The sequence below is a fragment of the Aspergillus glaucus genome, assembly GCF_001890805.1.
Source record: "Aspergillus glaucus CBS 516.65 unplaced genomic scaffold ASPGLscaffold_6, whole genome shotgun sequence".
Lineage (NCBI taxonomy): Eukaryota > Fungi > Ascomycota > Eurotiomycetes > Eurotiales > Aspergillaceae > Aspergillus > Aspergillus glaucus.
This window is the reverse complement of record NW_019170458.1, coordinates 1,139,873-1,167,861: the sequence shown is the minus strand read 5'-3', so window position 1 is coordinate 1,167,861 and position 27,989 is coordinate 1,139,873. Positions and strand designations below refer to the sequence as shown.

Sequence of the window (27,989 nt, the reverse complement as noted above, 5' to 3'; positions counted from 1 at the left end):
CAATTTTCTCCCATAGTAAAGTGCCAAGACTCGATTCGACTCTCCGTCAGTCGAATGCCCCCCGTCGGATAGAGGCCAGCCTTACCGGGTGGATGGATGACGTTGATTTAAGTCAAGAATACTGATCATGGAATGTGTCGACCGTTCCCTCAGTTATAAACGCGAATGAAGACTTTGTACATAATACTACACTAGCCACTCTCATTAACCAGAACCCTTGGCCAAAATCTCCTCGACCTCCTTCTCATGCTGCGCAAAGTTGTCAACAAGATTGTCCCACATCTTCGGCTCATGCTCGTGCAACTTGGGGCTATTGAACGCGTAGTCCGTGATGGTGAACGGACGGCTCGACTCGAACATGAACGCAATCGAACCCTCGGAGATTCTCGTTTCGGGCGGGACTTGGTCGCTTGCTGATTTGAATTCTTCGTAGGCGACGCCGTGAGGGACCACTGCAGATTCCGTTTAGTATGGGAAGCGTTTGTCGCAAGGGAGGGAACATACTGCCACATTCAAAAGAGACACTGCCGGGCTTAAAGGCGTCAGAGCGGCCGCCGTATCCGCCGTAGATGAGGCCCATGAGTTCAGACGCGGCATTGCGGTGGTAGTATGGTGGGCGGTAGGTGTCTATCCTCGTGAGTATGAATTCCGTCTGAGGAGCATGGTGGACTTACGCGATGCAACGTCCCATCTCGGGGAGAAAATGAGCAAGTCGGCCAATGGCGTGTAAGGATCACGAGATTTGGCCGTCAACACACAGAAGATAGAGGGATCGATGTGGTCGACCGAGATCGACCCGACATTGACAAACTTGGTCAGGTCGTATTTGTAGGGGACCTATGTAAACTGTCAGCTTGACATGTTATGACCTTGGGGGAGTAAGCATACGTGATTGCCATGCCACGCTACAACGTCAAACGGGCTGTGATTCTGTGTGCTGCTGAAGAACTTCCCTCCCATCTTATAGATAATCTCCCATGGCTGTTCGCGCTGCTTGTCATACGCAGCAACCGGAGACAAGAAGTCCCGGGCATTAGCCAGACCATTGGCACCCAGCGGACCCAGATCTGGGAGCTCGAACCGACTCCCCCAGATTTCAAGGATATATCCGCGAACCGGTTTATTGTCAACTAGACTGACGCGGAACCGCAGACCGCGCTGGATGATGACGATCTCACCGGGCTGAACGAAAAGCGGTCCAAATTCGGTCTGGATGTCCAAGGTTCCCTCCTGGGGAACGATGAGAAACTCGCCGTCCGAGTTGACAAAGGCTTTCTGCGTCATGCTGGTGTTTGCGGTATAAACGTGGGTCGCGAGGCCTTCGAGGAGCGTTGGGTCGCCCGAGCCGGCGACTGTTTTGAGACCGGAAATGAAGTCGACCTTTCCATCTTTTCCGTCTGCGATGTCAAAGGGGTGCCAGGCAAGCTGGGTGGGAGAGACGTGCACGCGGGGGTTCAACGGGAGGAAATTGGATTCTGTGTCGGGGTTGTCGGGGAGGGTTTTCTAGGGGCTAGTTAGCCGGGTTCTTTTCCAACCGCGATCCCACGTACAAATCCTTGATGAGCAACGGCCGGACGAGCCCGGTATAGCCACGCTTTCTTGTTGGAGTGCCTCGGAGCAACGAAAGCCGTTGCAGTGATCTGCTCTGCATACAATCCAAAACGGACTTTGCGAGGGTTATTCTGGCCCTGTGGAAGGGTACCGGGGATTGCCTCAGAGGCGAATCTTGACATCTAGATCAGCCTGTTGAAATGCTGGATGTCGGAATGAAGAAGACATACGAGTTACCAAAGCCCGCTTGGTACTGTAATTTGATTAGCATCTGTAAATCACTTGAATGACGAGGAATATGTACCTGGTAAGGGTCGTTTCGTCTCGTGGCGAAGGAGGGAATAGTCCCATCCTTCTGTGTTTCGGCCCAGTGGAAGATGTTCTGGTATTCCTTGGGGTCTGACAGTGTTGTTGAAGACATGATGGCGATTGTATTATGTCGATAATGAATGGAGATGGGTCCAAGGACATTCGTCCAGGGACCAAGTCTATATAGTCCGTGGTCTTGTGGGGTCCCAACATCTCCTGGATATAACAAAAACACAATTATCAATCAATACGTCTGCCCCATTTTTTGGAGAGTGGTACAAAGTTCATGACAGTGTAGCGTTCCGTGAGCGATACAGTTGTATGTTCGGCATTTCGGAGGGTCTCCCATTGCCGAACCCTACAAAAGCGGGTGGGGAATGAGCGTCACAAGCTTCCAGGAGAATCATCCTCGCTCTTACCGCAGGAACGTGTTATTCTAACCCCACATGAGTAATGTCTGAGTAAAAGTGGATGGTCGTAGGATCGTGGAGAGCAATAATGGAGTAATGGTGGTGAACGGTAAAAGCTGGGAGCTCAACTACCGGCGGCTGCAGATGTATCACGATTCTATTACTTCCGACATCTAGTTCAACAAACTGATTTTCCCGGCTGCCAATGCAAACACAATGGGCAAAAACGCCTCCTTTCCAGCCTCCCTTAATGCCTTGATATGTCCTGTCCTCCGTCGACCAGCAAACTGTCTCTCGTCAATCTCGCCACATTCTCCGAACGGACCATAGGCATATCTCTGCTGCTCCGACCACGGGGCATCACCATTGACAAAAGACGCCCACCGCCATCTCATCTCTTGACCGACAGCCTCCGCACCCGGGTTGTGCGACAGATCCATCGTCCCGAACAGGAAGAGCAAGTCAACGGCGTGATGAGAGCGGCTGGACAACTGCCAGGGGTTATGTTGGTCGACCACATATTTGTAAACAGTCTTTTGATTTGCTCGAAGTTTGTCGGAGATGACTTCGACGGGCATGGTGTAGAGAGCATCGTTGATGATGTCCAGGGCACCGAGCTTGCTGGCCGTTGGACGAGTAGGAACGACCTGGTACATTTTACGCAGTTGAGGACCCCATTCCGAATTCTGTTCAAAGGCTGCATTAATTGTAGATGTGTCGTGGGTCTCAATGCCGTTGCGCCAGATCACAGACTACGTTGGTAAATTGTGAGACAGAGAGCTTGTAGGGTGATGAGAAAATGTGCATACCTCATACTCCGTATCTCCAATCATGATTTCTTCGACATGTTCCGGTCTCGATTCCCAGTCTTTTAATTCCGAGTCCTCCTGGAGGAACATCGAGTTGACGTTGCATTCTCTCAGGGCCTGTATGAGAATGGGTACAGTTGCTTTGCGAAGAGACGACTGCCCCAGTTCCTTCACTTTGGCTTCTAGAGTATTGACCATCCACTCGCCTCGTGTTGCTGGCATTGGGCGCGAGAGGTAGAGAGATCCGGAGGCCAGGATGGCCCGTTTGACTGGCGGTCCAGTAACCAAATGAGCGTGAGCGTACACACCACCGGCGCTCTCGCCGGCTAAGGTGATATTGTTCTAGAATTGAATCGTTAATCGACACCACGCTTGACTCCAGGAAAACCGTAGGGCATACCGGATCACCACCAAAAGAAGCAATGTTCTTGCGCACCCATTCAATTCCGAGTCGTTGGTCCTTGAGCGCAAGGTTCTTCTCTTTGCCATCGCCAAAAGCAAAGATGTTGAGTCGGTAGTTTATAGAAACAAAAACCACTGGTTTCTGGTATTTGATCGAGTTTGCAACGAGCTTCGTTGGGTCTATAGTAATATTAGGGTAAGGTCTGACATGCGATCCGCGATAAAACGTACCACAGATTCCAGATGCAGCAGAGCAAAACGTGACAACCTGCGAGCCACCTGCATCCGTCAGCATATTCCGATACCGTCCAGCGTACAATATCGACAACCATACCGTGAATCCAGATCAAGATCGGAAGAGGCCCCTTTGTCTGATCCAGCGGGGGACAGGTGATTTCCAAATTCAAACATTTGAACTCATCCTCATCCTCTTCTGGAATTTCGATGTTTTCTGGGATGCGTAGCAAATGGCGCACATCTATCTTCATTTGTGGACATCGTGGTCTATGAACATATGGTCAGTTCCGCATCCAATTTCGAATTGACAAAGACGATCGTACCCGTATTGCGTCGCATCGACCGCAGGTTCGTCGAACTTCTGTATCGGCTGCGAACGTTCGAAGCGAGCCGGAATAGTGGCATACGGGATACCTCTGAATGAATTGACCGTGATGCCATTGTCGGTCTGAGAGGTACCGGTGAAGGTAGTCTGGAGGGAGTCGTGGTGAATTTGTGGAAGCGCCATGGTGAGTCCTGATTGCAGTTGCTGGTTAGAGATGCCAAGGATGTAAACTATGAAATTCGTTTTATTCTCTGCTGCTTCATTCACTCCAGTCCGCCCAAGGGCATTGTTTGGGCGGCGTTCGTGGGGCTTTGCGGAGACTCCAGGTACATCTCCATGTGGGTTCAGCAAACGGGGAGAAAGGAGGGGAATTTCCGGTCGTATAACTTTGACGTTGAGATTTGTGCGTCACTGTAGAGATTGTAGAGAGAACAATGAAAGCTTCCAAGAAATATTGATCCGTACATTCGGGGTGAGTTGGGGGGGTAGCATAGCAACCTTCGGGAACCAGGTAATACGCCTGGGCTAGAATAGAACAACGCCTTTCAATTTTACACACTGTATTCCTCATCAATCTGTATCAATGCCGCCATCCCATCCCGCTCATACACCTCCGTATTGAGAATCATGGACGCAAACAAGGTAGCCGGTTCGGTCTTGCTTGCGTTATCGCTGATGCGATGATGACATCCCGGAGCTTCGTACCAGGAACCTCCCGTTTTGATTATTTTCATCGGATCGTCGTTCATCTTGTTCAACAGTGTCCCGCTGATGACATATGCAGAAACGGATGCGCCGCCATGTCGATGTGGGGGAGTCGAGCCATTCGGGGGGAAATTGACAAGCAACCCGATAATGCTCTTACCGGGGCAGTTTGCTAAACGGTATTGCGATGCGACGTTGAGGGTAGGCATTGGGCGACTAGAAAGACTCAATCATTAGTCTAATCACAGAATTCCCTGTATCAACTGGAGATGGGCAATTCATACCGCGGGTCGTACTGTGGCTCGTCCATTATCAAGTATATATATCCCTGTTTCAAAGTTCCAATTCGATCTTATACTGTGTTCCAACGAGATAGTTTTAACAGTAATTGCATTTGAGACAGTAAGCTACTCTTATATATCTGTTCAGGCATACTGCAATGCTCCTGTGCTCCCGGGTTTTTGCAACCGTTGACGCCAAAGGATCTCAATCCCGAAATGCACGATCTCCGAATCCCGCGTGTTGGATTTCCGTGCACATTTTCATTGGTGTAGGTGTAGCTGGACCCACCCGAATAGCCTATTGTCCCTCGTTAGGCTATGTGTCGGACTTGGACAGATCTCACGAGGCCCACCATTCCCCCTTGTATGAACCGGAAATGCAATATGGCCGGATTTAACCGCGTATATTTTGATCACATCATTGTCCAGATGCTCTCCAAGTGTCTGTATGATACAATGCCGATCGGAAGAAAGAATAGGATCCATCCAGTGTCTGCAATGGTGTAGTTTTGAGTTCGAGAATTGTGTGATGCACTATAGCCTATGCTGGTCGGCTTGCGGAACGATTTCAGTGTCGGTTGAGGCTAGACATGTATCAAGCCAACGTTATTGATGCTTGCAGTATCATATTTAAAAGATCCGATGGCTCGTCATTTATGATATTACAACAGACTGGCTTGTCCTGCTTCAGTGATATCTACAGGTCCGAGATCAAATCACACGAATCGAAATGCAAACGATACTCGTTGTTGGAACAGGCTTCGCCGGCATGTGGGGCGCCCTGTCTGCGATGCGACTCATCGAGCAGAATGGGGGAGGCGAGGCGAGTGGGATTAAAGTGATTGTCGTATCTCTCGAGCCGACTTTGGTCATCCGTCCACGGTTGTATGAATCGGATGCCGACAAGATGTGTGTCTCGCTCGAGGAACTTTTCCACATGACGGGTATCCAATTTGTTCCAGGATTGGTCGACACGATTGATACGGCACAGAAACGAGCGACAATTGTCGACCTGGCGGGCATTCGCTCTACCCGTGACTACGACCGGCTCGTCCTGGCTGCCGGAAGCCACCTGAAACGCCCCAACATTCCCGGCATTCACGAGTATGCATTCAGTATCGACCAGCGCAACGAAGCTGCCAACCTTGACAAGCATCTGCACCATCTCGCATTCGAACCTCCCCATCCTGCGCGGAACACGGTTGTCATTGTCGGCGGTGGTTTTACTGGAATCGAGATCGCCGCAGAGATGCCGTCGCGACTCCGCTCCATTCTCCGATTAGAGGACGCGCGAGTTGTGATCATCGAACAAGCGGATGTCATCGGACCAGAACTGGGGCCTGGTCCGCGACCAGTCATCCTCGAAGCGTTGGCGGGTCTGGGAGTGGAATATAAACTGGGCGCGGCGGTGGTATCGGTGGACAAGACCGGGGTGGTGACCAGCCGTGGCGAGCGCATAGATTCGCTGACTGTCATCTGGACCGGGGGCATGGAAGCGAGCGCTCTGACACGACAAGTTCATGGACAGAGAGACCGGAGCGGCCGTTTGCACGTCGATTCCGACTTGCGCATTCCCTCTATTCGGGACATCTTTGTGGCGGGCGATGCAGCCATGGCTATTGCCGACGATCAGGGCCATCATGCGTTAATGTCCTGCCAGCATGCCATGCGTCTTGGTCGCTTTGCTGGGCACAATGCAGCAGCCGACTTGCTTGCCCTTGCCCCAAAACCATATGCACAACCCGCGTATGGAACCTGCTTGGATTTAGGCCCTTGGGGCGCGGTGGTCACCGAGGGATGGGACCGTCAAGTACGATTGACTGGCTCTGCGGCAAAGGCTATCAAGGAGAATATCAACCAGGTTGTGATATATCCTCCAAAAGCAGACCGTGTCGAAGCATTTGCTGCTGCGGACCCGGACAGTGCTGGTCCTACGCTTGCATGAGAACTATTGCAGTGACCTTTAGGGTTCTTCGGAATGCAGAAAAATGGACAGATTGATTAGGCAATATTATGTTGAATTAGTTTATTATTCGTGCATATCTTAATAAAATGAGCGAAATATTAGCACTTGTAACTCATAGTAACTACGAGAAATTCTTTCTGCCTCAGGCAATAAGTCGTAATGCCTTATGCCGACCCGGTTTTTCCCCGTCGATTGCGCCATTCTTCCATCTCTACACCCTGAAAATCACCGATTCCCTAGCATGAAAACTCGAACGCCATGGTTGATATTACTGAAGCTAGTAGTCCATCGATGAAGCCCGTTTATCGGTCTTCTGTTGCTTGTGCGGCGTGTCGCTACAAGCACCACCGCTGTGACGGACAGAAGCCAGCATGCTCCCGCTGTATTGCAAGTGCGAGGGAGTGCATCTATCCTCTTTCGCGGCGTCGCGGAAAACAAAGAGAAAGACAGGCTCGATTGGCCTCGCCCGTTATGGACAGTGAGAGCTCCATACGACCTGCTCTTCAGGCGGCCCCCAATGCTACTGATACTGTTTCGACCTGTTGCAACGAAAGCATCAACCCAATTCTCTTGGATCTGTACTATGAGTTCTTCCATGCAGCCCATCCGTGTATTATTCCTCGTGTCTATCTGGATAAGCATCTTACAGAAGACGCACTTCGTCTGCTTGCGTCGGTGATTTGCTACATTGGTTCGCTATTCTCAGAATCGATATCCGATGAATTGCAGAAAAACGTTGAGGTTGCATTGATGGAGATTCGAACGGGAAGCCGTACTGTTACTGGATTCGATGTGCAAGCAATGCTCCTTTACTCAATCGCCGTATATTGGTGTAACGAGGCCGAGCACGGCACCGCGTTGCTCGACGAAGCGATCCAGCTGGGTTTGGGACTTGGAATGAACAGAAAGGAATTTGCCGTGCTCCATGGACAGAACAGTCCTGTCCTTGAGGAAAGCTGGCGGCGCACCTGGTGGTTGTTCTATGTTACGGATGCACACATTGCCGGCAGTACCCATACTTTTCCATTCCGGACAAGCAATATTGACATCACGGTTGATCTACCTTGCGAGGAGCAAGAGTATCACTCTGGGGTAACAAACTCATACTGCCTGTAGTGTCTTGACTAGACTGACCTTACCAGAATATACCGCCGGCAAAAAGTATTGAAGATTACGACAACCGCGAATTTTTCGCTGATGATGAATTACTATTCTCGTCATATGCAGAACTCATCGGCTTGACGCGAGGAATTGAACACGCTTTGCTTCCCGGAAGCACCGCAGACGCACAGTTATACAAATCGATGTGTGCAAATGCCGACACGAGTGTCAGAGCGTGGCACGCCCTTCTTCCTACCTCGAAACGGCGTTTGATCTGCAGCGACGGTTCTGTGGACGAAGTTATGTTCAAAGCCCTGTTCATCATGCATACGTACGGCTCTCTTATCTTGCACTCAATACACTAATCTGAATTAACATCTAGGTATACCGTTGAGATTCATCGCCCACTGTCCACGTTGGCCTATAGTCCCATTGAAGCGGTATCGCGATGCGCTCCATTAGCCCCGTCCGAACATCTACAGTGCTCTGACAAGGCAGCATCAGAACTGCACACAGTCAAATGCCTATCAGCTGTTGAGAATCTCGACCACCTCCTTACGCTTCCAACCAATCTCAACGCTCACTCCCCGTTCCTGATCTGCATGATTGCCAACGTCACCATCGCACATCTCTCAGCCTGTCGATACATTCTTCAAGGCGAAAAGTTGGTCACCAGCCGTGAGAAGATCCGCCTGACCATGGGTACATTGAAACGTCTTAGCGAGCACTGGATCCTCGGAAAGCGGACCTACCGGGAGATTGGTATCATTGCCCGGGAGATACTGTCATTGACAGCACGCTCAGCTACTGTGCCAGCAAACACGAATTTTCCCCAACCAGATGAGCCATTAATGAACTTTGACTCATCTGAGATTCCATTTGATCTGAACTTTGACTTCTGCGCACCTTCAGACGACCAGTTCTCAAATTTGATGGAGACAATACAAGCATCAAGTTGATAAATAACCCGCTGTTTTATTCCCTGGCTAAAAGAATTATGTCTCACGCCGTGTACTAGTAAAGAGTTCTCACTGCCTCGAAGCATCTTTGGTAAGACTAACCGCCACATCGATATCCCAACTCAGTCTGGAATTATATTCTTATTACATTGTCCTTCTATAATGATCAACCCTATCGTTTAGAGGAACCTTTTCAACATCCGATCAATACATATACCGAAAGTTCAAATTTTCACGATCCGTCTTGTCTTCAAACGCATATACTAGATCTGGATCCGCGTTATCCACTCCTTGTGCTCGCAAGATTTCGTCTTTCTTCTTATTCTGTCTCTTCAGATAGAATCGAAGGAAGACTACGCACAATGTCATAATGGAGTAGCAGCCTAAATGTACCCCGAAGGCAATGAAGTACTTTGGGGCGTCCTTCTCCAGGAATACTTGAGGGCCTGCCATCGTTAGTTCTGAAAAAGTGTCGAGATGAAGAGAGAGGACTACCAATTGCATTCCCAGCAGCCCAGGAGATAAAGGTGGCCGCGACAACGGTGGACTTCTTTGTAGCGCCGGCTATATTCCGTGATATCATGGAGAGGGCGAGGGTCTGCGCGGACCAGAAGGAGAGGGTGATATAGTAGCTGATGAGGAGTCCTGCTTTGGTAGCTGTTGTGGTGTTGTCAACAGTCATGAGGACGATCGTTCCGATAAATGATCTGTTCCTTTTAGTCCGAGCACGCTTGAGATCTGAACGGGAAGCCATACGGTATAATGAATCCCAACATAACCAGCAGATTCTGCCCAGTCTTCTTGACGAGCCACGCCGACGACAGCAGGACAATGATAATGTAAAATCCCAAAACCATAGCCAACAGCTGTGTCTGTAATTCAGTGAAATCAAACCCTTTGATCACAATGTTCGCGAAAGCTCCTAATCCACTTGTTGGCAGGGTCGTGAACACTTGAATGGCACAGTAACACCAAGTTTGCGGGTCGCGAAATGCCTCCCACATCTGGTAGGATCGGAAGGTTTTGTTCTGAAGGCCTGTCTGGTTCGACCGGACTCGCTCGACCATGAGTCGCTTGTCGCTTTCAGAGAAACATTTTGCGCGCATCGGTGAGTCAGGCATCCAGTAGATAACAAATATGCCCCAGAGGAAAGATATGCAGCCGTAAGTCAGGAATAGGGCTTGCCATGATCGGATGGCGCGATCTTTGCCGATGAGACTGAAACAATAGGCTAGTAGGCCGCCGACAATCTGTTGCCCACCGTTCATCATGTACCTGTACGAGTCAGCCCTATACGGCGAGCAGGATGGATACGCCGGGCGTACCAGTAAGTCACCGTGGCCGCCTGTTCCTCACGTTTATACCACATGCCTGAGCAAAGCACAAAGATAGGCTGGCAACATGCCTCAAAGATTCCCAACAACGTTCGGACTGCAACCAAGCCCGTGAAGTTATGGCAAGCCGCATGTAAGGCTAATATTGCCCCCCAAATGCACACATTCGCCCCAAGATACTTGGCTAGAGGCACTCGCTGAATTACCCAGTTGGTCGGGTACTCGACAACCAGTACGGCGATGTAGATACACGTTGTCAGCCAGGAGTATTGCTGTCCCTCCAGGCCTGTGTCCTCGCGGATACCCATAATAGACGCAAAAGACATGGTGCCTTTGTCCAGGGCTTGCAGGAAGTATGTGATTATCATGATAACTAGCACGCGGCGGTCAATCATCACACGGAGCCGGCGACTGGCGGATTCATCGATTTCAATATGGCCCTGGGAAGCGTATGCTTGGACTTCTTCATCAACACGGGAGGGGTCCTTGACGGCATCGAGTTGCGAGAGTTTGTCTCTGGGGGATAGTGTTCGTTCGATATGGGAGGTTTCTTGTTTGTCCATATTGGAATGTAATGCAGCATCCGCAACGAGAGATAGTTACACTATCAGGGGATGATGGTAATGAAGGAACAAGGGAGTAAACGCATACGGGAAAGAGTCCTTTTATGCACCAGGAAAACCAAGAACCACATTACCACCTGATTCGTGTCCTAGCCAGTGTGCATTGTACCCTATATATTAGCCGCATAGTTCTACTACCCCGGATTTCAGGTCTGACATCCCCACAGTGGGAGAAGACACCCCGGAATCCTTCCCTTGAACCAATCAGGAAGGACCCTCGGGGTCGAATTGCACCGAATGCGGGGAAGGCCTTCTGTGTCTTCGTTGAGCATAGCGGGGGATATATGTATGAGCTGTCGTAAACATTAGCTATGAAGCTAACTACAGATTCTTTAATTATTATCTGGATATATCAAGTACAATGTCGACCATGTCGGAACCAGCCACCCACATCCGCGCCACCGTTAACCGCCTCATAGCGAACCTCATCAATATCCATGATACTACCGGCGAATTTCTCTTGCACCTGCCTGACTCTCGTGTTATCGATACTAAATCATGGCAAGGTTGGGAATGGACACACGGCATTGGCCTCTATGGCCTGTGGAAGTATCATGAACTTACTGGCGACGAGAACTACATCCAAATCATTGAAGACTGGTTTTCTGCCCGGTTTACCGAGGGTGGTACCACCAAGAATATAAATACGATGGCTGTCTTCTTAACCCTGGCGTACGTCTACGAGAAAACAGGGAATATCACGTACCGTCCGTGGTTAGAGGCATGGGCCGACTGGGCGATGCATGATCTCCCGCGCACGCGCTATGGTGGCTTTCAGCATGCGACCTACTTGACCGACAACCATCAGCAGTTGTGGGATGATACGTTGATGATGACGGTTCTACCTCTCGCCAAGATCGGAAAGTTACTGAACCGTCCGGAGTACATCGACGAGGCGAAACGGCAGTTCCTTGTGCATATCAAATACCTTTTCGATACACGAACTGGTTTATTTTATCACGGATGGACCTTTGAAGATGGCGGGCATAATTTCGCCTCTGCTCGCTGGGCGCGCGGGAATTGCTGGGTAACTATGGTCATTCCGGAGTTTATCGAATTATTGGACCTGCCTTCCACGGACCCACTTCGCGTACACCTGATTGATACTCTATATGCGCAGTGCGAGGCTCTTGGACGCCTCCAGGGGGGCTCCGGGTACTGGCATACGCTCCTCGACCATCCTGACTCGTACGTCGAGGCATCTGCAACCGCTGGGTTTGCGTACGGGATTCTCAAGGCTGTACGAAAGAGGTACCTACCGCCAGCTTATAGAGGCGTGGGCGAGAAGGCAATCAGCGCTGTACTTGGGGCCGTGGATGCAAACGGGGAGTTGCAGAATACGAGCTTCGGAACAGGAATGGGGGACTCTCTTGATTTTTACAAGGCAATTCCCCTCACAGCTATGCCGTATGGGCAGGCGATGGCTATTATGGCATTGGGGGAATATCTGAGAACATTTCTATAGTATATACTACATGTGAGAATTTTAAGACATATCGGGCAGTCACGCACAGGTAGATTCCTCGTTTCTCCAGTTCTTGTTAAGGCTCTCCCTAGCTCAGATAGGAATATTATCCGTCCCAACTACCATAGAGTCCGAGATATTAATATCCATTTAACCGGAAAAGCGGCAACGTCCGACTGATGACTTCGTCGTTGAGAATTAGCCGTTTCTACTTGCTCCGATACGGCCACCAATAATGCCACTTGACCCCGACTTTGCGTGACACCTGACTTGTTAATATGGACTTTCGCTTTAGTGGCTCTCGCCATCTATTTCCCCGAAGCGAACTGAGCTCGCCCATCTTAGCCTATGATGATACCATAGCCGTTGGTACTCTTGTACAGCAGACTGGAGCTGGCTTTCCCCTCTCCAGAATGTGTTGGAATATGAGATTTGCTCTATATAAAGGGACTAGAGAATTGTATCGCTCTGTTGAAATGACTCCTAATTCTGTGTGCTTCAAGTCATCTAATTCCTTGATCGATGAACTTGGCCATGCGACAGTCACTTCTTTGGCTTACCCTTGGGTCCCTCGCCAATGAGGTATTATCAAGACCAACGAACCACACTTCTGATACCTTTAGGGTGCATTGGATTGGCGAACCTCCCGAATATACCTCAGGGACGACATTCGGACTCCCTTGGCCCCAAGGGAAGTACAGATTCAACGACACTCTGTTCAGCATCGTTGGAAAAACAAGCGAACAGATCCCACTGCAGTCTTGGGTGACCGGTTACTGGCGTGACGGCTCCATCAAATGGACTGGGCATGCTATTCCACCGCTTGACAATGTCAGCTCGGAGCACACCATCAGAGCTTCATCATTCGCACACAGCAAGCATTCAACCAACTCAAGTACTTCGTCTGGCGTGAAAGTTGCCAATACGGCGGACGAAGTCAGTGTCGACACTGGTAAAATCACAGTCTCGTTTCCTAAGCAAGGAAACTCGATAATAGGCTCTATCAGGACTTCGAGTGGAAAGGTCGTCGGCGAGAATGGAAAACTGGTTCTCCACTCCCAATCGGGAGTCGCGGAGGACGTTGCGGCCCGGACCAACACTTCCATCAATTATTTCAATTTTGACAGCGATATACAGCAGGTTTCTGTGAATAACGACACATCTGTCCGCGCGGTGGTCACTGTCAAAGGAAAGCACAAGGTCACAAGTGGAGGAGACCACGACGACTGGCTTCAATTCACCTTGCGCTTTTACCTATACACCAACTCGGATTCTATCAGAATCGTCCACAGCATTGTATTTGACGGAAAAGCAGACAATTACTTTGTCAGTGGGTTGGGAATCCAGTTTCATGTTCCCTTGGCCGGCGAAGAATTATACAATCGCCATATCAGACTACCAGGAGTCAACGGGGGCTTTCTCCATGAAGCTGTCCAAGGTATCACGGGTCTGCGGCGCGATCCAGGCGAAGAAGTCCGTTTATCTCAATTTGAGGGAAAGGAGACACCTGAGCTGGGCACTTGGGATGAGAGCGTTTCTTCTCGCATCCAGTACATCCCCGCGTGGAACGACTACAAACTGAGCCAATTATCCCCCGACGGTTTCACTATCAAGAAACGAACAAAGCCCGGACAGGGGTGGATTGATATTCCCGGTGGAACGCGCTCTCACGGGCTTACTTATCTGGGTGGTGCCACCAAAGGTGGGCTAGCAGTTGGCCTGCGCGACTTCTGGAAGAGACATCCCACTAGCATCGACGTCTCGAGCGCCACGTCCGATCAAGGATCTCTCACTATCTGGCTATACAGTCCTGAAGCCGCTCCGCTAGATCTCAGAGCGTACCACGATGAGTCGGGAGAAGACACATACGCCAAGCAACTGGAAGCACTAGAGATTACTTATGAAGACTACGAGCCCGGTTTCAACACGCCATACGGGATAGCAAGGACTAGCGAGATCTTTCTATATGCGTTCGATCAGACTCCCTCCGCTGATACGCTAGCAAAGCTAAGCAAGCATGCCAATGAACCACCCGTTCTAGCAGCAGAACCACGGTACATCCGAGAGACAAAGGCAATCGGATCATACTGGTCTGTCCCTGATATCTCCGAAAATAGAAACAACAACAACAACAACAACAACAACAACAACAACAACAACAACAACAACAGCAAGTCCGCGGCACTCGAGAGCCACCTCGACTTCCTGGTAAAATTCTACCAAGGGCAGGTCGACTATCGTCGGTGGTACGGCTTCCTGAACTACGGCGATTTCATGCACACCTACGACGACGACAGACACATCTGGCGATACGACATTGGCGGATACGCCTGGGACAACTCGGAGCTGTCCCCCGACCTCTTCCTCTGGCAATACTTCCTGCGGAGCGGCCGCGCGGATGTCTACCGGCTCGCAGAGGCGCTAACACGCCACACGGGTGAAGTAGACGTTTACCATATCGGCGACTGGAAAGGCCTAGGAACCCGACACGGAGTGCAGCATTTTGGTGACAGCGCGAAGCAGGTTCGTATAGCTCAGCCCCAGTACCGGAAGTACTTCTACTATTTGTCCGGGGGTGATGAGCGAGTCGGGGAGCTATTGGACGAGGCTCTAGATACCGATAAAACATACGGAACCTTGGACCCGCAGAGAAAAGTCCGCGACGATGGCTGGACACCCGAGCCCAATAAACCTACTGCCATATCTCTCGGCACCGATTGGGCCGGTCTTGCGGCTGGCTGGCTTCTTGAATGGGAGCGCCGTGGGCCTCGGTGGTTGGAAGCGAAAAGAAAGTTGACCGGTACCGCGGGGGGAATCGCAAATCTGACGAATGGCTTCGTCACAGGGTCGGGCTTATACGCTATTACCAATGGCACGTTGCTTCCCCCGCCAACTGATCCGAACAACACGGGTATCGTGTCCATCTCCCACTTGAATGCGGTGTTTGGCTTGCCGGAGGTACTTTCAGAGTTGCTCGAGTATTGGGGCGGTGATGCTCCTCAAGGTCTACGAAGCGCCTGGCTGGATTATTGCTATTATTACGGTGCAACGGCCGACGAACAAAAAGCGCGCTATGGGGAGGCGTTCACCAAGACCACATTGGTACAAGGCCACTCACGGTTGACAGCGTATTACGCGCAGCAAGACAACGACAATGGGACTGTGGGACAGCGCGCATGGGACGAATTCTACGGTGATAACGATGGCTCTGACGGTCTGACAGAGGATGATCCATGGGCTACAGTGAGAGTAAACGGGAGCGCCGTGATTATTCCTGTCGAGGAGGCTACATGGATATCTACAAACGCCGTTGCTCAATATGGGCTGGCTGCGATTCAAAACTTGGCTTTTGTAAGAGAGGTGAGCAACTAGGGCTCAGCTCTAGTGAGGTTTCCCCGAAAAAGGTATATTGTCAAGAAGATTGGCAAATCTTTGTTGTAGCTCGTTATGTTTCTCATTCAGTTGAACAGTACGCTTATAGCCTTCACTTTGCCTGTTCGTCTATGATACGTCCGAACAATACAACTATCCGGACATGAATATTCCTATACATCGCGTAGAAACAACATCGACCCTCTGCCACTTTAATTCTTCTCAAATAACTCGAGCTCTGCGAGCAACGCACAAGCAGAAACAACCCGGAAACTTTGCAGTCCTCCGTACCAATCTTTGCGGCGTCGTATCCTTGCTGACTCGTCCTTTTCACCCGCAATATAAACACAGGCGAGACATAATGCCAACGCGTCATATTCGGTCTCATAGCCGGTCAAGGGAATTGGCTGATTGCCGTAAGGACGCATTTGACTCATGACCCATGTCACGATCCGATCAAATTCATCTGACAGTTTGATGGATCGCGCTCGCTGTCGGTGAGTCTGTACGCCAGTTTTGTTGAGAATGTGACCGATGAAGACCTCGAGCTCGCTGATGGGATTGATGGGGTGTTCTGAAAAGTCATTCATCGCGGAAAGAATGGCATTCTCATATCTGTTATAAAATAAGTTTAGTAGCTCGGCAAGAAAGGGTCTTGGGTTATTTACGCTTTTCGTATGAGTCGTGCTTCGTCGATGCGATAGATCCAAGGTATTGGACCAAAGACGGAACACCTCTGTATCATAGCATCCATGAATTCACCCCAGAATGGAATTTCACTGCTCAGCTTCACATTCTCAGACCAGATTCGTCGCTCGTCTATGGCTCTGTACAATTTCCCAAGGATCTTTTCGGATCTGTAGTATTTTTGAGACGGGCCTAGGCCCTCGTCCTCATTTTGACTAGTCTGGAGAATATGGGTGTCAAGGTGAATATCAGATTTATCATGAATGTGGACCTGCGGCCCTGGCGCCAAACTGTCATATCAATTATTTTTTTTTTTTTTAGCAAAATCCGACTTGGTATCAAAAGATTGAAAACAGACTTACAAATCCGGGCGATATCGGGATGTCATCCTCGGCAGATCTTCCATCTTCACTGGGATCCCTGTCTTGGAGAAATCAACAGCCATTGAATGCAGCTGTGCCAACAATTTGCACTCTGGATGACAAGATCCCTCCGTCAACTGGTCCGCCATAATCAAATGTCTGGTGGCAATCACCCCTAGACGGTCGGTCTCCATGAAGTTGATAAAGAAGTCTGCCATATCATCTTTGGTGACGACGCGACCGATATCAACTGGCGACACACGAGGGTAGTCAGCTGGCGGATATGTCACGGCTGGAGCGCCTTCGGGATCCCAAATAATGTTAAAGATATCGCCATCGAGGTCGCCACCACTCAATTGACTTGGCAGGTCTCGTGAGCCCCTCTGGCTGAAAACAATGCAATTCCGATGTTGCACCAGGGGATGATCGTGAGGCGGAACGATATTGTGGGCAATTTGAATATCGCCATTGAATAGAGCGGGCGATCGAGTGACGACAAGTGGACCTGGCCCAGGTGGAGGTGCGAACTGGGCCTTGGTCGTTTCATATGTGACAAAAACTTCGTTCTCTTGTAGAAAACCTGTCTCATCCATGATGCCAAAGAGTGTGACGCCTTTTTGGACGGGAATTCGAGCCTTGTGCTTGAGCAAGCGAAGTTCGCGAAGAACAAGGGCCTCCACAACGGAACGAAGAAACCGGTCATTTGTGTAGTCAATACCAAGAGCACCAAAGTGTCGAAATAGTTTATGGAGGCGCAGTGACCGGCTTATATTCTGTCCTTTCAAATATTTCGCCGTGCTCTGGATGCTGGCGGTGACTCCTCGGAGAAGGGACACTTGGATGTTCTGTAATTTAAAAAACCAATCCTCCGAGACACCCATGTCCTCCATAATCTTGATCATTTGGCGGTTGAGAACCAAAGGAATTGGCTGTGATCCAACATCGCATATTTCCAGTGTTTGCAAATCCTCGCTGGCAAATTTGATCATTGACGGGCGAAGTGCAATAACCGAGCCGTCAAGTCGACTGTCAACAGCGAGCATCCCTTTGGCGCCCCCCAAACGAATCTGAAAGCATGTCGGAAAGCCTTTCGAAAGTGGAATATTGTCCCAGATGGTCTCGACGACATTCTGAGAAACGGCTCCGACGCCATCGCTGAAAACACGTGCACCATCTGGGGACTTGACATCTGGTATGTGACGAACTACCATCTTGTTCTTCTCTATGTCAACATCGAAAGGGGTTTCAGAGAATGCCTGACCAATCCTTGCAGCGCATCGTGCAGGCGACGTTATTCCGGAGAAGTTACCAAGGGCTTTAATGATTGTAAAGTATGTCTGCAAGTCACCATTGTCGTCAAAGAATGGAGCGGAGAACTAGCCATAACGATGCAGTCAGCTTGAGGCACCTGTGGCGAGTAGAAAAGCAACATACCCAGACTGAATAAGCCCTCAGAGACGAGTGTGAAAAGCCCAAGAATGTGTAAGTTCGTCCCGCGATTTCGATCCCACGTTTCAAGACATTTTTGTGCCGAGCGAAGATATTGGCATTGTTGACTTGAGGACTAAAATGGAGGTCCTGCCCATTTTCGTCACAGAATTGCACCCGAATAAAGTATTCGTGATGGTTGGGAAACTTCCTTAAAATGCGGTTGTTGGGCTCCATCTCTGGGCCATGCAAGGTAATGCGAGATGGGGTCACTGCCACCCGACAAATTCGAGCGACATTCTGGCTTGGGCTGAAAGCACGGTCTCCGTAAAATAATCCCTGCTTGACTTCTTCGTCATTTTGTTTGATCGCTTGAAGGAGGTAGCTCACTTCGAACTCTGCCGGGTCTCCGTATGGCGAAGGCCAGTCGATCGTGTCAAATATTTTCTTCATTGCATCAGCAGACACAGGCGACAGCCCCTTGCTCCTTCTCACAGTAGTCTCATGCCACAGCTGCCTGGCCAATTCCAGAGCTGTGGATGGAAGAAGGTAGGCATTGTAGGCCAGGGCCTGTACATGGAATAACAGCTCAAATGGAACAGATCGGTCCATAGTATACTTCGCGAGTTCCACTTTCAGGGATCCCATTTGATGTGTGAATCCTACTGTGTTGAATAACAGGGCTCGCGGAATAGTAACATCGTACTGTGTGACGACAATTTCGCGCTGCTTGAGTTCCTCGATTTTATGTCCCAAAGCTGAAGTGGACACATTAAATTGATAAACGAGGCATTGCCCAGCCAACTCGGCATGCTCCTTTCCTAGGGCACAAATTCGAGTGCGAGTTGATTCCCGAGATCGATTGAAATGCACATTTCCTTGATCAAGGGCGAGGCTCAGCATGGCGGAGAGGACGGAATCGATCCCATTAGTTGCTTCGAAGAAAAGCGGCACGGTGGACAATGTCAGTGTCAGCAACCCATTACTGAACCAAACAAGCTCTACGATACTGTTGAGCGGGATTCTAATCAACTGGCCACTGTCCAAGTTGACGACGACATTTCGCTTCGTAAACTTCACTGTCCCACGGTTACTCCATTCAACTTCTGGGACGTATCCAAGGTGCTCGCTGATGAACGTGTAGTACCCGCAGCTAAAACCTGACAAAAAAAACAACACTGCCGAGCTGTCTTCCTCAGTTGTATACTGCGGATTCGCTCTCTCCTGCACTGCGTGTGAAAGTGTTTTGATGGTGAATTCTTGGGGTTGACGCTTGCTTAGTGTACAGAAAACATCAGCTCCAGTCAGTTTTAAATTGGACTTGGCGGGTGCAGGTGCATAAGATCGAAAGGGAGTCTCAGCACTGCGCTGTCCGTGTATTTCCAGAAATTTTTCACCGTCTCGCCTACTCAGGAACGTCACGTTCCCAATGCTCTTTCTCTTTGGTTTCTCACAGATGAAGTCAACGATGTTGAGTCGATTCATAAATGGCTCGAGCTGAGTCTTCAACCCATCTTCATTCAAATCGATTGGAAGATTGCGCATAAAAACCTCCATTTTGACGATTGTAGGCGACGGCTGTAGAGCTGTTGATAGACGCGGGCTCTCTATGTCGCGTAGCGAAGATAACGTCTCGCAATGAGGCCTGCTGTTGGAATGCTGAAGGACGTCCTGGAAGATGAGAAAAAGAGCAGAGTTGACAGATGTCTAAGACAATTTGAAGAAGACGTGCGATACCCCGCAGTTGGCTGTCAAGGCACATGACTTTTATGGCAATCTATAGCGGCCAAACTGGGTATCAAAGTACGCTACATGACAGCTGTGACGGCTCAACGCCAGACAAACAGCGCCAACATATCAAACGATGCCATACAAGCAATATGGGCAAACAAGGGCTTGAGCCGCACCACACAAATGCCTACAAAGACCGTTCATCGCCTAGATAGATTTCCTTTGCTTCTTCTTCTTCTTCTTCTTCCCCAGATTCGATATTCTCGTCGTTAGGCTACCTAGTCTAGATATGAATATTATTCGTTTTATCTGCTAGTTTCCGAGCCCGTGACAACAGCCAAAAAAGTGTAACAGGGCGGTTAGTCAATCCAAAGGGGATTACATGATACTTGTAAGTCCCATATCGGATTCCAGAAATGACTCCAAGTAACACGGTATAGGACTGCATGTTATTATTGAACGACATACTCTGTACAAAATCGAAATGACTCGGACATCAACTTCATTCTCCTTCCCTACATAGTAAGCGCTCACGTAGATCACATACCATTTTTGTGCCACTAAAAATAATAATAAAATCAAAGCATTGCAAGTCGCAAATCCTTTCCGCTTCTGTCAGGAAATATCCGCGAGACGGACAGCGATCGCGAGGGGTTTAATAGGGGAGAGAAAACATAAATACTGGAGATTAGACGTTGATATCCATGTTCTCGAGTCTTTTTATGGTTACACTCAACTTCTGCTATCATCGGTATACACCCGTACAGGTGATATTCTTCTCCAATGGCAAAGCAAGCAATACACAAAATCTTTGCGCTTGACAAATCCTCAAAACCCTCCAAATCGGAATCGCAGCTCGAAGAGCCAGAGTCACGTGATGCACCCAAGGAGAGAAGACCACTCTTGACAGACTCATGGCTACCGGAGATTTTAGCTGCTGTATTCAGTATCGTCTGCATTGCTCTGTTGATCGGCTTCCTGGTATACATTCATGGTAGGCCATATGCCACCTGGAGATACAGCGTTTCCCCCAATGCAATCATATCAATCATCGTCACTGCTGCAAAAGCAACAATGCTCGTCTTGGTTCCATCTTGCCTTAGCCAGTTGAAATGGAACCGATACCAATCACCAACACTGCTTTATCATATGCAGCTTTATGATCAGGCCAGCCGTGGGCCCTGGGGTTCTTTTCAGATACTTTGGAGGATAACACCAGGGCTAGCAACTATTGGCGCACTGCTTATGATACTGTCCCTGGCCATTGATCCATTTGCGCAGCAAATTCTGGCTTTCCCCTCACGGAGTGTACTGGCTCACAATGAGACAGCGTTTGTCCAGTCTGCGCATGCGTATGGGAACACAGGAAATGGCTCGACAATGAATGCAGTGTGGGACATCAACTCTGACTCTGACTTGACTCCCTCGATGAACGCTGCTATCCTGAACGGGCTTGCGGAGACACATACCCCTCTTGAGCCGCAGTGTACATCAGGGAATTGCCAATATCCTGACTTTGTGACCTTGGGCTTCTGTAGTCAATGCCAGGATATCACCAGCCAAACCAACCAAAGCTGTAAACCTGATCCCCAACTCATGCAAGTGTATGGAAAGAAGTTGGGATGGTCAGATGTTATATTGAAAGCTCCAGATAATTGCACATACACATTACCAGATGGGTATGAATTCCTTGCGAGAACGCAAGACGTTATTTATAACCACTCCGTGTGGGAACAGGGGCTACATAATACACCAATCCTCAGCACTAAGCGTGTCAAGTGGTTTGCCATATCAAGGGGAGACAGCCCCGCTGTTGGAATACAGCAGCCGCTTGTGTCCTTCATTTCATCAAGATACGCGGATGAAGTCAATATCTACACACGGGACAATTACACCGTGCCAGAGAAGATGCCAAGCATAAGTATGTGTGCAGTGTATCCGTGTGAAAGGCAGTACAAGGATAATGTTTACCTGGGAAGCGATAACCGCCTTCGGCTCTATAAGGACCAACAACTGAAACCGAATGTCAATACGAGTGACCCTAATCTTTCGCAGGTCACATTAGTCCCACCCAACCAGACGGAGCAGCTATCCCCGAATTCCAGTTATTCCATCGAAGCTTACACCTGGGGTAAACTTGATACGACTCTGAATGATTTGTTAAACTACTACCGTTCTCTTGGGTCTCCCGGTCTAAACAGGATGACTGCCAGCATCATTGGCGGCGTGGACGACGTCAATAAAGCGATGGATTCAATGACTACCAGCATGACCGACATTATCCGTTCAGACACCACAGCCTTCACAATCCCAGGGGAGGCCTTTCGGGATGAAACATACATCCATGTGAGGTGGCCTTGGATCATTCTCCCGACGCTTTCAGTGCTTTTCTCGATTTTCCTACTTATAGCCACCTCAATCACAAGCCGCAAATTGAATATGGTACTGTGGAAAGATTCCGTCCTGCCGTTGCTCATGTTTCGACTCCAGACAGATTCAGCAGATGATATTGTGTGTCTGTCAAAGGTCGAGGAAGCAGAGCGCATTTCAAAGAAGATTAAAGTTGTTGGTGCAAAGAAGGGTTCTCCTCTTGTGCTTTCCGAGGTCAATGACTGATGGTCTTCATTGAATCTGTTGCGGCACCTTGTTGGTCTAGTGGTATGACCACACTTTTGAGAAAATGGAATTCGTTTGTACTCAATATGCCTCTTTTCATTCATTTTTGGGACAATGTTTGCAAGGGAAGGATATCTCGCCAAATTGATTGGAATATTCCATACTGTCAGCCTGGACATAGAAGACCAGGGCTACGAGGGGGCCGGTGCTAAGAGACAGGTTGAGGGTGAATAGGATTATGCTATGGGCTTGGGAGACTGGATGTTGTAACTATGACAAGACGGATGATATCATTTCAGTTTTATTCTAGCTTCAATGGCAATTGTGCGTTGCACCTAGTATATTACCTTTCAACTCAATAGATCCCCGGACATGGCTGGCTTCGGTTCGTACTTGTGGGCCGTATAAAATGTTGGTCTATCCAGCCCCAGCATGGAGAATACACGAGCCATCGAGCCGGTGGCATATTTGCCGTAAACCATTCGAGGAAATGAGCATATCATGCTGCCGTCGTTGAGCGTCATACCTTGCTCGGACCAAGTAGACATGAGCTCAGATTGACGAGTCCTGCGGATTCGCCGGAGACACACTAGACACTTTTTCCCATCAAGTAGCTGGCGACTCATACAAAGTACAGGAGAACGACACTCAGGCCAGTACGATGTCAAACTCGGTGCAAATATCCAATTGCTAATCTATGCCAGTTACCAATCGATGTCAAAAGTCCAAAAAGATCCGACATACAAAGCCAATCGCGGCAAAACGAACAAAAACGATGCAAATCACATGGGACCATCGAATTCAGATGCAAGATTATCTCTTCAAATACATGGACGACCATGGCATCATAAGGCTGTACAATGATGAATATATGCAATGAACAAGATGAAACGCCTGCTCCCAAACCAAATCGCAACAATATGTACTCCGAAACCAATGCAATCGGACAAAAGGTTTTAAAATAAATACGCAGATAATCAAGATGCAGCAAAGAAGCCTCACTCGTGAGGCTCATCCGGTTGGTCCGGGTCGAACCGGTATCGTCGCCAGTTTTCAGACACCCACCACTGGGCGACGTGGGCAGCCTCGCCTACCCATTTGAAGGCGAAAGGCCCGTGAATCCGGTCGACTTCCATCGCCAATTGGTCGACGTCGAAGCTCTTGATGACCGGCGAGACCTCGTGAGGGTTGACTTCCATGTTGCTGAATCGCCATTCGACATCGTTGATCAAGGGGATCACCAGACGGTAGGGCTGATCTGCGGACCGGAGAGAAAGCCACGAACCACCAGTGTTCATGACACTAAACTGCCAATCCTGCTTGCCCTTCTCTTCGCGAGTCAGAGGTCGAATCATGGACTGACCTTCGTACAGGGCTCGAACATCAGCGGCGGCGTGACGAGCATCATCTCCGAGCGAAGCAGATTCGATCAGCAGGTCGAGCACGGTCGGGGCGATCTGACTGTTAACGACCGGGGATTCGATGGGGACGGCGGGCAGTTTCGGGTGCGCGAGAACAAGGGGAACATGGAAGTTTCCGACGCGAGGATTGTCATAGGGCGTGATCCCATTGTCATATGGCAATGACAGACCGCTGGAGATGGTTAGTTACTGCATATCTCTTGAGTCTGCAAAAAAAAAAAAAAAAAAAAAAAAAACTTACTGATCACCAGCCATGACCAACAGAGTCTCATCGGCAACTCCCTTCTCCTGCAGAATATCTATAATCTCTCCCAACCAACCATCAACATAACCGATGGTGTTGAGATACCGGTTCATGTTGTCGTTGTTCCAATTCGAACCGAGAAGGCTCTCATACTTGCCACCTGGCATACCCCACGGGTGGTGGGTAGTTCCAGTCAAGTGCGTCAGGAACAGGCGGCGATGATTTTGCTCAGCGTCGTCAAGAGCTTCTCGGACATGGTCACGCAGGACAGTATCCGCATAACCATAATAGTTGACCTCTTCGACGCCCGTCAGGTTGAGCGATTCCTTGTCGGTGATGTTGTGGTATCCCATCTTGGGGGTCAGATCATCCTGGTGGTCGTACGTTTCGGTGACGGACTGCATCCACTTGGAATGCCAGGGCCAGGTGGTATAGTCATCGGGAACGGTGTCGTTGTTTTGGGTGTTGAGCGCGTCGAAGACCTGGGCCAGACAGGGCTGGTAGATGTGTTGCTGGTACTCGCGGTTGAAATCGGCGACCAAAGGAGTCACACCGCAGAGACTGCCGACCACACTCTTGAGGGTATAGGTGCCGGCGGTATAGGCGTCACGGGCGCTGATACCACCATACGGCTTGGGTGGACCATCTTTCTTGGAAAGGGCGGCAGGGAAACCGGTCAGGCGTTCGGCATTGCGGCCCACATTCAACAAGCGTTCCTTGGCCGCGTCGGGGATTTCACCACCGTACGATTCGAGAATGCGTTCCCAGATGTAACCGTCCTCCCGCAGAGGGAAGACGTCGGCGCGGGTGCTTTCGAGCTTGATGAAGATGATGTGCTTGATGTTGACCTCGCCACTGCGCAAGGACTCCCGCAACGGTTCGAGGACGTCGTGGTGCAGGTTGGAGATGTGGATGGGATCCTCGGTGGGGTTGTAGTGCAACGGCGGCTCGGTGGCGTTGGAAAGCGAACTGGGGGCCCAATCCGTGAATCCCGGCATGACACGGTCATTGGGTAACCAATCCAGGGTGACCGGGGGTGTCAAAGCAGTCTGGTTTGTGAGCCAGCCATAAGAACCCTTCAATCCGCTGACTTCGACGGGCGGACCGCGATGGGGCCGACCGTCAACCAAGGGGGCCAGAGGAATGGACCACGACAGGAAAAAGAAGGCCGGGTCGGGAGGACGAACGCAGCGCAGAACGAAGAGGATGGTCATGGGCAGGAGAACCAAGAGTCGCTTGAGCAGCGAAACGGCGGTCTTCTCGGAGGTGTCCACGTGTCCGTCCAGGAGGAAATCCTCACTCTTATCGTCGTCCACCACCTCCTCGCCGTTGTTTTGATCATCGCGATAATCCTGACACTCGATACGTTCGAAAGCGGCGGGATCGGGGCGCTTACGGCGCCAGCAGCAGACGACCAGCTTCAGCGAGGAACCGAGGATGTGCAGAACAGCGCCGGTGGCGTTGTAGAGGAGGTTGCAGGAGAAATAGGCACCGACGATGATGAGAATCTCGACGATGAGGAAACCGGTCAAACCGGACAAGAGGGTGCGAATGGCAGCAGCGTCGCTTCCGACGTTGTGGGCCTGGTGCCAGTGGATCTCGGCACCGGTGGTGAAGTAGAAGGAGATGTTGGCCGAGGCCATTCCAGAGATGACGAGTCTAGACGACTTTAATTAGTACTCTGTGCTTTGTCCGACGACCAATTCCAAGGCTCGACTTACGTGCAAAAAACGGTGACAACAGCAGCAGCAATGCGAACGGTCTTCCATTCAAACTCGGCCGTCAACCCCCTCGCGAGGAAGATGATGACGATATCCTGGAGGAAAAAGGTGATACCCCAAACGAGCAACACAGAAACCGACAGGGAGGTAATATGAGCGTAAATATGGGTCATTTTGGCGGAAATCAGAGCGAGAAAGATGACGGCAAAGCAAAACTTGCGCACAGCACTCCAGGCAGCATCGAGATAGGTACCGGGGTATTTGGCGACGAGTTTGGCGCCGTCCAGCCCGGCTTGGGCGATTCGATGATATTGCATGGTGAATGCAATTAAAGAGATAAGTTGATAGTAGTACAGAGTATAGAAAAGAATGAATCCGCCACGGCAGGAGAGCACGCGACACGAGGACTCCTTTTTCGTTCAGTGAACGAGACCCATGGAACGGTCGGGAAGGATATAGGGGGAAGGAGGGGAAGAAGAACGGTGGAAGAATATAATAAAATAGAAAGAGAAGAGAAGGACTGATGCTATAGTCGATAAGAGCAGTGGTAACAGAGAGAAGGGGAAGAGGAGAGGAGAGAGAAGAGAAGAAAGCCTGACAGAGAGCCAGAAAGAGAACCAAGAGAGCCTCCCGGTCCACACGAGACCCTGGACCCGATGGGGCTTAGCGCGATTAAAATAGTTCTTAATAATCATTCCAGAGTTGGGGTATTCCCCGGAGTATTTGGTACGGAGTACATGCTCTCTCTCTCTCTCTGTCTGTCTGTCTCTCTACTCAGTCCTCTACACTACTATTACTCTACACACTCTCTACACACTCTCTACACCTTCACGCAATGAACTGGACCACGACATTCCTCTTTCGGCCATCCTCCGTAAGGCCAATGCCAAGACCAACCGCGCCCCGCGCCAAGGCCGGACTGTCCGGTCTGAAAGGGGAAGGCGGTCTCGTACCTTTTTCTTGAGGAATAAGATTTTGACATGCAGGGTTATCACTCTATCTTTCTGCCTGCTGGGCGTGTATGCCTACGGGGGGTACTACTACAACCACGGTCCTGTACTCTGTACTGTAGTACAAGTAAGTCATGACATCAACCTAGGTACATCCATAGTAGTAGAGTGCACCGGAAATGAACAATAGTCCCCCTTTTTTAAGGAGTCCTATCCAGCCCGGTGAAACATCGGTCATGCAACGTCCACTGTAACAGTGTCTGATTTTTAGTTCCAAACTATCGAGAGCTTGGTCCTTGCGAGATTGGACAATGGACACGAGAGCACTTTCTGCAAATGAAACCCCCCCCCCCCCCTGACTCTTCGACGGCGATACGACTTCTTATCGAGGATTCTCCTATCCTACGTCATGAAGGAACAAAAAAATACAGACAGGTTCTGCCGCTGTCACATCCAATAAACTCAAACGCTTGACGCGAGTCCCCACAATTGCACCACTCTGCAGTCAACCACGCAATTGTTCTGCCGTCCTCCTCCACTACAGAGTAGAGTACTGTAAAACCCCGTTATAAGCAACTCCGATATAAGCAATACTCCATTATAAGCAACTGGCCACGCTGTCCAAATTACAACTCCATATAAAATTGCTTAATACTCCATTACTAGCAAGTTGCTTAAATTCTCCCCTCCTCCAATACAAAATTGCTAATATAGGAGTAACCAAAATAGGCTATTTTGACTTCGTCCCTCCCTTCTGCAATGCCAAAGCAAACCCGTCAACCTATTTTAAACAGCCAAAAGGCTGCCCTCCGAGCCCAGCATCAACTCAAGCCACATCTATCAAATATCGCACTGAAAATCTGGTTTGAAACCACCTATAATCAGTCAATCAACCCATCCTCTGTATCCCGAATCATTTCATCCGATTCCGCCTCCTTTGATGAAGCCACCAACCGCCACCAAGAGAAGCGACGACGTAC

General features: G+C 49.8%; 11 protein-coding genes across 11 annotated transcripts; 5 read left to right on the top strand and 6 right to left on the bottom strand.

The window, feature by feature from the left end:
* ASPGLDRAFT_146555 (putative homogentisate 1,2-dioxygenase) lies at positions 1 to 2,068 on the bottom strand. Its single transcript, XM_022541887.1, has 7 exons — positions 1,856 to 2,068; positions 1,782 to 1,804; positions 1,551 to 1,725; positions 889 to 1,503; positions 675 to 837; positions 505 to 627; positions 1 to 452 (listed from the first exon to the last, which is right to left on the bottom strand). Exons 1-7 carry the CDS (start codon positions 1,970 to 1,972, stop codon positions 205 to 207), a joined length of 1,464 nt encoding a protein of 487 aa, XP_022402983.1. The 5' UTR covers positions 1,973 to 2,068; the 3' UTR covers positions 1 to 204.
* A 375-nt stretch (positions 2,069 to 2,443) lies between these two features.
* ASPGLDRAFT_122583 (putative carboxylesterase) lies at positions 2,444 to 4,226 on the bottom strand (the record flags this gene model as incomplete). Its single annotated transcript, XM_022540338.1, has 6 exons — positions 2,444 to 3,022; positions 3,080 to 3,421; positions 3,480 to 3,661; positions 3,713 to 3,760; positions 3,816 to 3,985; positions 4,042 to 4,226. 6 exons carry the CDS (start codon positions 4,224 to 4,226, stop codon positions 2,444 to 2,446), a joined length of 1,506 nt encoding a protein of 501 aa, XP_022402982.1.
* A 368-nt stretch (positions 4,227 to 4,594) lies between these two features.
* On the bottom strand, positions 4,595 to 5,058 carry ASPGLDRAFT_123001 (cupin domain-containing protein; the record flags this gene model as incomplete). The annotated part of the gene is made up of 2 exons (XM_022540372.1): positions 4,595 to 4,964; positions 5,033 to 5,058. The coding sequence occupies 2 exons, from the start codon at positions 5,056 to 5,058 to the stop codon at positions 4,595 to 4,597; spliced, it is 396 nt and encodes a 131-aa protein (XP_022402981.1).
* Positions 5,059 to 5,759: 701 nt separating this feature from the next.
* On the top strand, positions 5,760 to 6,974 carry ASPGLDRAFT_122137 (NAD(P)/FAD-dependent oxidoreductase; the record flags this gene model as incomplete). Its single annotated transcript, XM_022540293.1, has 1 exon — positions 5,760 to 6,974. One exon carries the CDS (start codon positions 5,760 to 5,762, stop codon positions 6,972 to 6,974), a length of 1,215 nt encoding a protein of 404 aa, XP_022402980.1.
* A 312-nt stretch (positions 6,975 to 7,286) lies between these two features.
* ASPGLDRAFT_122797 (uncharacterized protein) lies at positions 7,287 to 9,055 on the top strand (the record flags this gene model as incomplete). Its single annotated transcript, XM_022540358.1, has 3 exons — positions 7,287 to 8,087; positions 8,138 to 8,427; positions 8,479 to 9,055. 3 exons carry the CDS (start codon positions 7,287 to 7,289, stop codon positions 9,053 to 9,055), a joined length of 1,668 nt encoding a protein of 555 aa, XP_022402979.1.
* Positions 8,770 to 10,976, bottom strand: ASPGLDRAFT_1513761 (putative 2-ketogluconate transporter). The gene is made up of 4 exons (XM_022542243.1): positions 10,381 to 10,976; positions 9,812 to 10,330; positions 9,548 to 9,762; positions 8,770 to 9,501 (listed from the first exon to the last, which is right to left on the bottom strand). Exons 1-4 carry the CDS (start codon positions 10,950 to 10,952, stop codon positions 9,260 to 9,262), a joined length of 1,548 nt encoding a protein of 515 aa, XP_022402978.1. The 5' UTR covers positions 10,953 to 10,976; the 3' UTR covers positions 8,770 to 9,259.
* Positions 10,977 to 11,587: 611 nt separating this feature from the next.
* Positions 11,588 to 12,594, top strand: ASPGLDRAFT_45328 (glycoside hydrolase family 88/105 protein). Its single transcript, XM_022546217.1, has one exon. It carries the CDS (start codon positions 11,662 to 11,664, stop codon positions 12,475 to 12,477), a length of 816 nt encoding a protein of 271 aa, XP_022402977.1. The 5' UTR covers positions 11,588 to 11,661; the 3' UTR covers positions 12,478 to 12,594.
* Positions 12,595 to 13,011: 417 nt separating this feature from the next.
* ASPGLDRAFT_122551 (polysaccharide lyase family 26 protein) lies at positions 13,012 to 15,849 on the top strand (the record flags this gene model as incomplete). The annotated part of the gene is made up of 1 exon (XM_022540334.1): positions 13,012 to 15,849. The coding sequence occupies one exon, from the start codon at positions 13,012 to 13,014 to the stop codon at positions 15,847 to 15,849; it is 2,838 nt and encodes a 945-aa protein (XP_022402976.1).
* Positions 15,850 to 16,061: 212 nt separating this feature from the next.
* ASPGLDRAFT_34163 (RNA dependent RNA polymerase) lies at positions 16,062 to 19,883 on the bottom strand (the record flags this gene model as incomplete). The annotated part of the gene is made up of 4 exons (XM_022544398.1): positions 16,062 to 16,464; positions 16,518 to 16,826; positions 16,899 to 18,274; positions 18,333 to 19,883. 4 exons carry the CDS (start codon positions 19,881 to 19,883, stop codon positions 16,062 to 16,064), a joined length of 3,639 nt encoding a protein of 1,212 aa, XP_022402975.1.
* A 758-nt stretch (positions 19,884 to 20,641) lies between these two features.
* Positions 20,642 to 23,022, top strand: ASPGLDRAFT_1343290 (DUF3176 domain-containing protein). The gene has a single exon (XM_022541283.1). It carries the CDS (start codon positions 20,841 to 20,843, stop codon positions 22,671 to 22,673), a length of 1,833 nt encoding a protein of 610 aa, XP_022402974.1. The 5' UTR covers positions 20,642 to 20,840; the 3' UTR covers positions 22,674 to 23,022.
* A 649-nt stretch (positions 23,023 to 23,671) lies between these two features.
* ASPGLDRAFT_122585 (sulfatase domain protein) lies at positions 23,672 to 26,376 on the bottom strand (the record flags this gene model as incomplete). Its single annotated transcript, XM_022540339.1, has 3 exons — positions 23,672 to 24,266; positions 24,336 to 25,997; positions 26,060 to 26,376. The coding sequence occupies 3 exons, from the start codon at positions 26,374 to 26,376 to the stop codon at positions 23,672 to 23,674; spliced, it is 2,574 nt and encodes an 857-aa protein (XP_022402973.1).
* Between the last annotated feature and the right edge of the window lie 1,613 nt (positions 26,377 to 27,989).

What these genes read in the sequence shown, in the direction of transcription:
- ASPGLDRAFT_1343290 (XM_022541283.1), top strand. Translation starts at nt 20,841, where the DNA reads ATGGCAAAGCAAGCAATACACAAAATCTTTGCGCTTGACAAATCCTCA.
- ASPGLDRAFT_1513761 (XM_022542243.1), bottom strand. Translation starts at nt 10,952, where the DNA reads ATGGACAAACAAGAAACCTCCCATATCGAACGAACACTATCCCCCAGA. An exon ending in GCGGCCACGGTGACTTACTG is followed by an intron (nt 10,331 to 10,380) that starts GTACGCCCGGCG and finishes TGACTCGTACAG; the next exon opens with GTACATGATGAACGGTGGGC. An exon ending in TGCTGGGAATGCAATTGGTA is followed by an intron (nt 9,502 to 9,547) that starts GTCCTCTCTCTT and finishes TAACGATGGCAG; the next exon opens with GCCCTCAAGTATTCCTGGAG.
- ASPGLDRAFT_45328 (XM_022546217.1), top strand. Translation starts at nt 11,662, where the DNA reads ATGGCTGTCTTCTTAACCCTGGCGTACGTCTACGAGAAAACAGGGAAT.
- ASPGLDRAFT_146555 (XM_022541887.1), bottom strand. Translation starts at nt 1,972, where the DNA reads ATGTCTTCAACAACACTGTCAGACCCCAAGGAATACCAGAACATCTTC. An exon ending in GACGAAACGACCCTTACCAG is followed by an intron (nt 1,805 to 1,855) that starts GTACATATTCCT and finishes ATCAAATTACAG; the next exon opens with TACCAAGCGGGCTTTGGTAA. An exon ending in TGTCTCTTTTGAATGTGGCA is followed by an intron (nt 453 to 504) that starts GTATGTTCCCTC and finishes CGGAATCTGCAG; the next exon opens with TGGTCCCTCACGGCGTCGCC.